Source organism: Sciurus carolinensis, chromosome 12 (genome assembly GCF_902686445.1).
Source record: "Sciurus carolinensis chromosome 12, mSciCar1.2, whole genome shotgun sequence".
In the NCBI taxonomy this organism is placed as follows: Eukaryota; Metazoa; Chordata; class Mammalia; order Rodentia; family Sciuridae; genus Sciurus; species Sciurus carolinensis.
In genome coordinates, this window is record NC_062224.1 from 89,144,721 (window position 1) to 89,154,688 (window position 9,968).

The following is a 9,968-nucleotide window of genomic DNA, read 5'->3' on the forward strand; positions in this document are numbered from 1 at the left end:
AGAATTCATCCTTGAAGCCCTGACACACCCAGAGGCTGAGCTTTGCACCTCTCTTCACACTGTGTCCACAGCTCAAACCGTAGAACCTGTGGGGAAGAGTAGCTCTTCAGTGATGCTTCACTCAGCAAAGTCAAGAGTCTCGTGTGTCTTAAGACATTTCCCCACATCTTTATTTACCTGAAAATGGAGCATATCTGTTCTTGATAGCCCATCATTATTTAGTTGGCAGTATTTCTTTCTTTCTTGATTGGGAAAAATAAGGGTTCATTTAATAATAAATTAAGTAAAATACTATCATTATAATGATATCAATATCAATTACATTTTTGAGGATTTTCTTTGTACTAGTCACAGTGTTAAGTGTTTTAGTGACTTATCTGAAAGAATCCTTATATGTGAGAATTAGCCTCCTTTTATGGAAAACAGACTGGATTGATCACAGTGGCCTATGCCTGTAATCCCAGCTACTAGGAGATTGAGGCAGAAAGATCACAAGTTCAAGCCAGCCTGAGGAATTTAGTGAGATCCTGTCCTAAGATAAAATTTTATTCATTTATTTATTTTTGTTAAGTATTTTGTTGTATGTTGCTGCTAGTGTTTATAAAATAATTATCCTTGTGAAATAGAAATTCATGAAAATTCAGAGATGTTAAGGACTGACAAAATAGAAGATTATATTATGACACATGTGTTATAGGGAAGCTTTTTGTACAGGCTTCAAATTTAGCTCTCTTGAATATTCACTGGTTCTTGACCAGTGGTTTGGGAAACCTCAGTAAGATTCATTTGACTACAAAAAGGAACAGACTTTCTGGGGTCTGAAAGGATTTGTACTTGAACATACTCCAGTCAGCAGGGGATCATGTTGGGCATTCTGCAGACAGATTTGTTTCCAGTCTGCAGCCTGGAAAACCTTCACTTGCTTGAGCCCGGCCTCCAGCTGGAGCTGCTGAACCACCTTCTTCATAGCAGTGACACTGGAGGAGCCAGACAGGGAGAATTCCAGGGCTGGGCCAACTCCTCGGTCAGAAGGTCTGCAGGTTGCTGATCAGCTGGGCCAGATGACTAGGCAGCCAGCAGTGGGCAAGATAAAATTTCAAAAAGGGCTGGGAATATAGCTTCATGGCAGAGGACTTGCCCAGCATCCACAAGGTTGTGGTGCAATCTTCCATAGTGAAAGAAGGAGAGGAAGGAAGGAAGGAAGGAAGAAGGAAGGAAGGAAGGAAGGAAGGAAGGAAGGAAGGAAGGAAGGAAGGAAGGAAGGAAGAAGGAAGGAAGGAAGGAAGGAAGGAAGGAAGGAAGGAAGGAAGGAAGAAGGAAGGAAGGAAGGAAGGAAGGGGGGAGGGAGGGAGGGAGGGAGGAAGGAAGGAAGAAAACTGAAACCAGGAGACTTTAATTTATAAGGAATAAGGTTTTCCATAACTTCAGTCTATCTGAATTTTTCTATCCTCTTTATTTTAGATTGCTTCTTAAGGTAACAATAGTTGCTCTTTTTACCCAGTTCTGGTAATCACAACAGCATAACAGTAATAGCAGCAAACATTTATGTGCCAAACACTATGAGTGAGCATGTGTGTGCACGTGTTTGTGTGTGTGCTTGTATGTAAAAACTCTTTTAATACAACATACCTAGAGGGTAGGAACCATTATTTATCCATATTTCACAGAAGAGGAAACTGAAGCCCAGAGACACTGCCTATTTTAGCTAGCACTTTTGTTGCCATGACCAAAACACCCAGCAAGAAGAAATTAGAGGAGGAAAGTTTATTTGGGGCTCACAGTTTCAGAGGTCTCAGTCCATGGATAGCTGACTCCTTTGCTCTGGGCCCAAGATGAGGCAGCATATCATGCGCAAAGGGCCCAGTGGAGGAAAGCTGTTCAACTAATGGCAGAGTCAGGAAGGAAGCGGAGAGGGTAAGGGACTGCAGGGAAGACGCCTCTTTGGAGAACTCCCCCGCTAACCCACCTATTTCAACACCCTACCTGCCTACAGTTACTACCCAGTCAGTTCATTCAAACTAGGATGGACTGATTAGATTAGGTCACTGCTCTCATAATCCAATGATTTCACCTCCCAACCTGCTGAATTAATGCAGAAGCTTTTGGGGGACACCTTATATCCAAACCATAACACTGCGCAAGTGCACACAACTAGTCAGTGGCAGAGCCAGTGTTGAACTGGGTAGGTAGTTTGGCTCCAGAGTCTTGACTAACCAATGCTAGGATTAGCTCTTCATGATAAGAGCTCCTAGCCCAGTTTCCATAGACTTTGATCACAATTCATTCATCTCTTTTCAGAAAACAGATCAATCTGTATTCCAGTTTATTTTTTGTTATCTTCAGGTCCTATAAGGACTCAATATAGAACAGCCATTTTGTAAGTTTCAAAGGAAACGTATATGATATTTCTTCTTCAGGGGTTTTTTACTGATATATCAGGACTCAACCACACAAAATAACTAAAGCAAATTATAATGTAAAAAAATGCATGGATCTAACATTTTAGCATTTAATATGAGCTCAACATGTTGCTTATATTACACATATAATCCTCATCACAATTTATAGTCTTTATTCTATAGATTAAGATGCTACAACTATAATGCACCAATAAAAACGTAGAAGAAAAGTAAAATAGATATTTAAAGCAGAAGATTTCAAAATCAAAGTAAGGCAAATTTTATACATTTTTAATTCATACACCCAAGTAAGATATATATATATATATATATATATATATATATAATATATATATTATATCTGACTTTCATGACTGTACATAATAAAACATGTATGTAGATATACATACATGCTATATTACATGCAAATATGACCGTTGAAGGGGAAAGGAATAATAAAACAATAAAAAGGAAAGAAAAGGATGCTGAGTGAAGGTGAGAGATATAAAATAATGTGGAAAATGTGACATGGATGGCAGGACAGGCATGCCCACCGAGGTGTGTCTGGTACCCAAGCTGATACACAAGAAGTGTCCAAAATGTTCTTGGCCAATTTAGGAAAGAATAGAAAGAGAAATCAGAGTTGGAATCTTTGGATCTTGAGGATGAAGAGGGCGTGCTGGGAAGCCATAGAAACTAATCAAAAAAGCAGGAAAGCAAAAGTTACATGCCATGTTGAGGAGGGCAGCAACCCTGAAAGGAGTGAAGGCCTTTTACAGGAGTGGTAAGTCGGCTGAGCTTCCAGGTCACTTCAGAATGCTGGGAGTTGAAAACACACATGAAGAGTTTGAACCTGATTAGGAGCCATTGTGAGGCATTATAAGTCCCCAGGGAGAGTTTGAAGGACACTCATAATTAGTGAAATGAAATGATTATTTAGTGAACATGAGAGAGCACAACCATTAAACTACGACTGAGATGAACGGAAATTCTAGAGTTAAAACTCAGCATTTGGCAAATAAAGCAGAAAATGTTGCCAAACTTTTGCCCCAAATCTGTTGCTTTTAAAAAATTAGTCAAAGATCTTGAAAATAATGCCCAGGCAATTGAAAAAGCCAGCATGTGATTTACAATATGCCACTGAATTTGAAGAGCTTTGGAAGGAGGTTTACTTAAACCTCATGAAGACAATGATTTAAAACATGGAATGGAGCCACCAGTGTGGGCAGAAGCGAGAAAGGTTATTGCAAAAACAGCCTGTCTTCTCTTGCATGGAAAAAAAACAGAAGCAGGGAGGATCTGTAGTCAATCACCGTGTCTAAATGACTAGATCACCCTAAAAAATGCAGGTCAGTACTGGGCTTTTCGAAGTTAAGATGAATTTCTCCTCCATCCTCCCCCCTTTCTTCCCCCTCAAGACCCTACACCATCATCCTCTGCAATCACTGCAGGATAGAATCAGCAATGAGCTGGAACTGAGATTTGGAACAGAGCACTGTGAAATCAATACACCAGCTGGAGCAGAAAGTCCAAGAAACATAAATTTCTTGGAAAATGACCCTGTATTTTGGCAATTATTACTGTGAATGAAAATTCCTCAGAATCTTAACTCAGGACATTGTAGTATGTTTCTCCCCCAAACTCTGCTACAGTATGTTTTACTTTTGTATTTATCCCTGCAAGAAATTTTAATAATGTTTATTCCCGAATGACTTCAAAGGATTTTATATTATAAAATAATATCAGATTTTATTATGTATTATCTATTGGAACTTTAAACATTTTTTGCTCACTGTGAAGGATTTTCAAGAAAGAATGTTGTAAATGAATTTCTGTGGAATACTTTAAAATTCAAAGCATAATAAATCTAGAATCTACTAAAGTGTACAGTTTAACCATTTTCATTTTCAAGCATAAAATCAGTATAGCAAGTAAGACTAACCTAGATTCCCCTGAGATTAGTACTCCACAGCAGAAAAGAGGAAAATGATGAGAGAAATACTTTAGGAATTTTGTAACAAATTCCTTTGGGTGGTATATAGTAGGAACCCTGACTTATTCTACCTTATTCTATAGTAAATAGACTGTGTAGGTCCAATGGTATTTCTCTGTAGAGATTAGGTACTTATATACATAATACAATTATGATCTGGAGTGTGAATGATCAAACAGAATAGAAGCACCCACTTCACTTTTTTTAAACCCAGGGACTGCATTTTTTTCTTTTTCTTTTTGCCTCCATGTCCTTTCTTGTATCCTGTCAATTGATCTTCCTAAATTAAGAAGTGACTTTAAGTGCAAGTTTATTATATTTTACTTAACTTTCTCTTGAAGGCCTGAGTTAGAGTCACAGATATGCTGTGACTAATATAACAGTACGGTCTTAGATAACCTTAACCTCTCAGCCTCAGTTTTTTGTTTGTTTGTTTTTTGTTTTTGTCAACTCATTTGTCCAAGCAATATTTACTGTGTGTCTATGTGCCCAGTCCTGCGCTAGACCAGGGTTCTAAAAATGAATGTGTTACACAAACACCCTTCCCTTTTGAAGCTTATAGTCTATGGAGGGAAATAGGCACTAAACAAATAATTGCATTAATAATTTGTTGATTATACTTTCAAGGAGTGCCAAGAAGAAATAGCAATGTATAAATCAACACCTCCTAAGAGAGGTTCCTAGACTTTCTTTAGTGAATGACAAAATGTGCCTGGGAATGTTGACTCAATAAATAGTATATGAATATGAAAATGTGCTCTTTGGATGATAGAGAAACTAGCAAAACAGAAGGAGGAGGAGGAGGAGGAGAAACAAAGAGAAAGGGAAAAAAAAAAGAAAAAGAATCCACCAGGATCAAATTTCCTTGATTTTTATTTCAATCCACCTACTTATCAGAAAATCAATAGCAATCTTCAGGAAATTCAAGATGGTGGACTAGAGGAAGGCTGCATTCCTGTTGGCTGTAGTTTGAGATTCAAGCAGCAGGAGTACTGCTTCTCTGCAAGTGGGTGAAAGAGAGATTTTACTATAACTCAGAGTATTTTAAGAGTTTCAGAATTTTGGGTACATTAAACAAAGAGGAAAAACTGGAGCCTTGGTTGTGGCAGCAGTGGAAGCAGTAGTAGCTGCATTGATTCAACACAGAGAAAGGGGAAACACAGAGAGAAACTCAACAGGCAGATTTAGTATGGAAAAACTGAGAGCAGAAAAGCAGCCTGCTCTTAGCTGATTCAGAGGTTGTATTGTGCACCAGTGCTTGAAAAGTGCCCCATGTTTCCCAACAGACTGTGGAGAGCTGAGGTGGGATCCATCTTGAGGCAGCCATGCTGGCAGAGCCAGGAGGTGACGCAAACTCTGGTACACTGTCCCAGCAAGCACCTACTTTGTGGTCTAGAGTGTACCTAGTAGAACAGAAGTGAAACAGGCACAGAGAATATTTTACCCAGGGAGATTGAAGTCAGTAAAGCTAAGGGGAGCCCAACTCTCTTCCCACTTTGAGTCTGGTGGCTCACATGACCATATGAAGCCGGTGGGAGAACCAAACAGGCAGTTGTGAATATACTCAAGGACTAAGTCTGGGAAGCCAGGGAAGGCTGTGTTCATGGGCAGCAGAGTGGGTGAAGGATTGTTTCCCATGCCTCATGAGTAGAATCCTTGGGAGGCTCCTGAGATCCAGACTTCCAGTGGAGATCAGCAAATGCCCTAGGAGTATATTGATCTAATCTCCTCCCCAGAACAGACACCACCCAACAAAACCCCTGAGGCCTGATTAGACCTAATCGCTACCTGCCAGAACTCCACTCATAGATCTCTGCAGGATCTTCCCCAGGAGTTCATTGATCTGGTCTGTGCAAACAAAACTAACTGATGGTACTTCCCACCCCATCCTACTAATACTGGGGAGAAAAGAAACTGAGAATTATTTGAACTAGCTTCGGTCTTAGGCCACTCCAACTGGCAGCTCAGAGAGCAACACAAAAAGAGAAAAGCCCTTGCCCTTGCTCTCAGTACATAGCTCAAGAAGAAATGGAGAGATAGTCAGGCATAGACAGGAGCCATCTGCTCTTGTAGACTATTTTGACCACTGCGGTGGAAATGATTTCTTCATTTTTCATTAAGAACTTTATTTTGTTTGTTTGTGCTGATCAGTTCATGGACATATATACATATACATACTTGTTTCTTTTTTCTTACTTTTAGCATTTTTAAAATGCAGTTATTTTTCCTTGCCTTTTCTCTTGAGGTTAGGATTTATTTATTTATTTATTTATTTATTTTAAATATTTTTCGTAGTTTTTTTTTTTTTTTTTTTTTCCTCTCATTTTCTCGGCAGGGGATTTGAACCGGGGTCCTTCGGCACGAAAGGCGATCGCCCTCCAAAAGGAGCCATTTCTTCAGCTCCGAGGTTAGGATTTTTGACTAGTGTATTTTGGGCTTGTTTTGTATTGTTTTCATTTGTCTGTTTCTCTCGTTTCTCTTTCTCTCTTTTCTTTTCCTGTTAATAGCCAAATGCTACTGTTCACTTTTTCACTCTCCTTTGTTACTTCTATTTTTCTCCTCCTTCCTTATAACTATTACATGCTGCATCTCTCCTGTATTCTCTCTGTTCACTTTTTGAAATTATGAACTCTTTTCTACCTTCCTATCACATTTTCTTCTCTATTTATCAAATGTATTTTTACCATCTTTTAGCATTAATTGATTTATGTGACTCCTGTCTCCACTATTAATACTGTTGCAATTATTACTGCTGCAAATGACATAGTTGGCACCTGTTACTTGCTTTAGTGCCAGATACGGTACATGGTTACTTATAGTTTGTGCTATTGGCAATTGCTGACCCTACCATTGCTGATTTTTTTTTGGTGTGGCAATTAACATCTATAGACTATTTTATCCAACAACAGCTGAACATACTTTCTTCTCAGTGACTCATGGAATCTTCTCCAAAACAGACCATATTTTAGGCCACAAAGCAACACTTAGCACTTACATAAAAAAGTCAATATAATTCTTTGCATGTTATCGATATGGCTCCCTGGCTACCAAACCATGGAGCCAGCCCACTGCTCCCTGCTGAGAAGTGGACGGGAAGCAGGGAAGCCATAGAGCAGGCATCTGGGTGGACTGAAGCACAGGGTTCCCGGGCATAACCTATCATGCTGGTGTAGGCCTGAGGCATGGCCAGCCTGAGGCAACACGGGCCAGCAAAAAGGTGAGCCAGGGCAAGCAGACCTGGTACCCAATGGCAGACTGGCCTGCACATGGAGCAGATGCCTGCTGCAGAAACCCTCTCCACAATGCACCTCTATACCCACCCACCCCCTCACCAAGCATGCACACTTCACTGACATCAGCCTCTAGGTTCCTGAGAAGCAGGGAGAAACTGGAAGAAAGGCAAGCCTGAATGGGATTCAGGGCCAATCATTAGTATTAGTGCTTTTCCAAACCCTAATTAGCATATTTTGGACCAATAGCCTTGGTATTTTTTTCAAACCTTAATTAGCATAGGTTTGGACTACTAGTGTTGAGCCAAGTGCTCTATAACCTCCTAAACTGCTATACTCAGACCCCGGATGGGGTCTGATGCAACCCCTGATGGGTTTGTAGCCTGCAGGAGTTCCGTTTCTTTTCTTGAATAAATCCTACTCTTGACTCATCCTAGTCTCTTGATTTCATTCTTTGAATTCATGAGACAAGACCCCAGAAAGAAGAAGTTGGTGGTGAGTTGCTGGGATCTGCTGGGAGGGTATAGCCCACCACTAAAAGCTGCAGTATGTTTCTTGGCTGCAGATACCTGCAACTTAGGCAGACCTCGTTTGCTGACAGAAGCAGAGAATGGAGTTTCTTCTCAATACATCAGTATCATCTGTTGATGCCCAACGTGGGGCTCTTCAGAAGGGTGAGTGAAATGGACCAACAGAACTAATTTTTTTCTGGAGTTCTATACTCCTTTTAGAAAAAATCTCTATCAAAAATATCGGGCCCATTTCAGCCAGTTAGAAGCAGTTAACATGGCCATTGGTCTACAGGCAAAAGTAACAGGCTTACAGGAGGTGCCTCGCCCAATCCCCTTCATCTCTTATGGAGGACAGTTGGTCAAGTTCTGCTTCAGTTTATCTCCAGGAACAGAAACCAGGTTGCCATTTTGGTGTAAGTGTCTGCTTCTTTCTTTTGTTTGCAAATTGACTCGTTTGAAAACAGGAGGGCACCTGTTTTAGTCAGCTTTTTTTATTGCTGTGGCTAGGATCTGAAAACAATAATTAAAGGAGAAAAAGTTTATTTGGGGGCTTGTGGTTTCAGAGGTCTCACTCCATAGATGGCCATCTCCAATCCTTGGGGCTCGAGGTATGGCTGAACATCATGGCAGAAGAGTGCGGTGGAGGAAAGTGGCTAAAAACATCACACTAGGAAGGAGAGAGAGAGAGAGAGAGAGAGAGAGAGAGAGAGAGAGAGAGAGAGAGAGAGAGAGAGAGAGAGAGAGAGAGAGAGAGAGAGAGAGAGAGAGAGAGAGAGAGAAACACTCTTCTTACCAGGACAAAATATAAACCCAAAGGTATGCCCTCAGGGATCCACCTTCTCCAGCCATACCCTACCTGCCTACAATTAGCCCAAGATAATCCCTATCCAGGGGATTAGTGCACTCTAATAACCCAATCATTTCATCTCTAAACTTTCTTGCATTATCTCACACATGAGCTTTTGGGAGACACCTAATATCGAAACCACAATAGCACCATCACCCAATATATCTTAGGTTCTGAGAATAAGTCTTAGTCTGATCCAAGGTCTTTGGGAAAGAGGTGATCCACTAATCCCCAGAGCATGAGCCAAGAAGTCTCTTTCTCTTTACTTTCTCTCATGTGCACCACAAAAACCGTATACACCCAGGTTTCTTATGCTCCTCTGAACCCTAATTGTTCCACAAGCATCCATAGTTAAGGTTATTGAGAATTCTCACATCCTTGAGAATTTTTTAGGATCCAAATCCTATCCTTATACCTGGTGCGCTCCCACTCACAAGGAGAGTCCCATTGCCTGGATTCCAACTTTCCCAGTTTTTCTTTGGATGATTTCAAGCTCATCAAAGAGAAAACATACAAAACAAACACACAAGTGACTTAAGGTCAAGTATATACAGTAAATAGAACAAGACTTTAATGGCCCTAATTATGAGTATTATGGCAAATACAGACATCAGAAAAAATTAAAAATGGAGTGAGTATGTCTCTCTCGGTGCAATAACTGAGCCCCTCTGAGATGTGCAATCCCGTCTATTGTGCCTCCAAACTGGGGGTAAACACATTACAGAAAAATCAGAGTTTTTTCCTTTTAAGAAATGACACAAAGAAAAGGAATTTGGGGGGTCATGAGTTGGTAAGGGCAACTAATCTAACCAGCCCAAATCCTAGTCAGGCCTCAATATGTGGTCTTACACATTTTGAGGATCATAGGAGATAAAGGAAACTTTGAGTACTTTGCATTGGTAAGAGTTACTAATACAACCAGCATACCTCAAGGGGTGGCAGCCAAATGGCTTTGAGGTCCTGAGGGATTGAGGGATGCCTCGATTT

General features: G+C 40.4%; 1 protein-coding gene across 1 annotated transcript; it reads right to left on the minus strand.

Annotated features, from left to right (window-relative positions):
- Positions 1–645: 645 nt before the first annotated feature.
- Positions 646–6,280, minus strand: LOC124961420 (guanine nucleotide-binding protein G(I)/G(S)/G(O) subunit gamma-5-like). The gene is made up of 2 exons (XM_047519977.1): positions 6,181–6,280; positions 646–1,017 (listed from the first exon to the last, which is right to left on the minus strand). The coding sequence occupies exons 1-2, from the start codon at positions 6,278–6,280 to the stop codon at positions 791–793; spliced, it is 327 nt and encodes a 108-aa protein (XP_047375933.1). The 3' UTR covers positions 646–790.
- Positions 6,281–9,968: the final 3,688 nt, after the last annotated feature.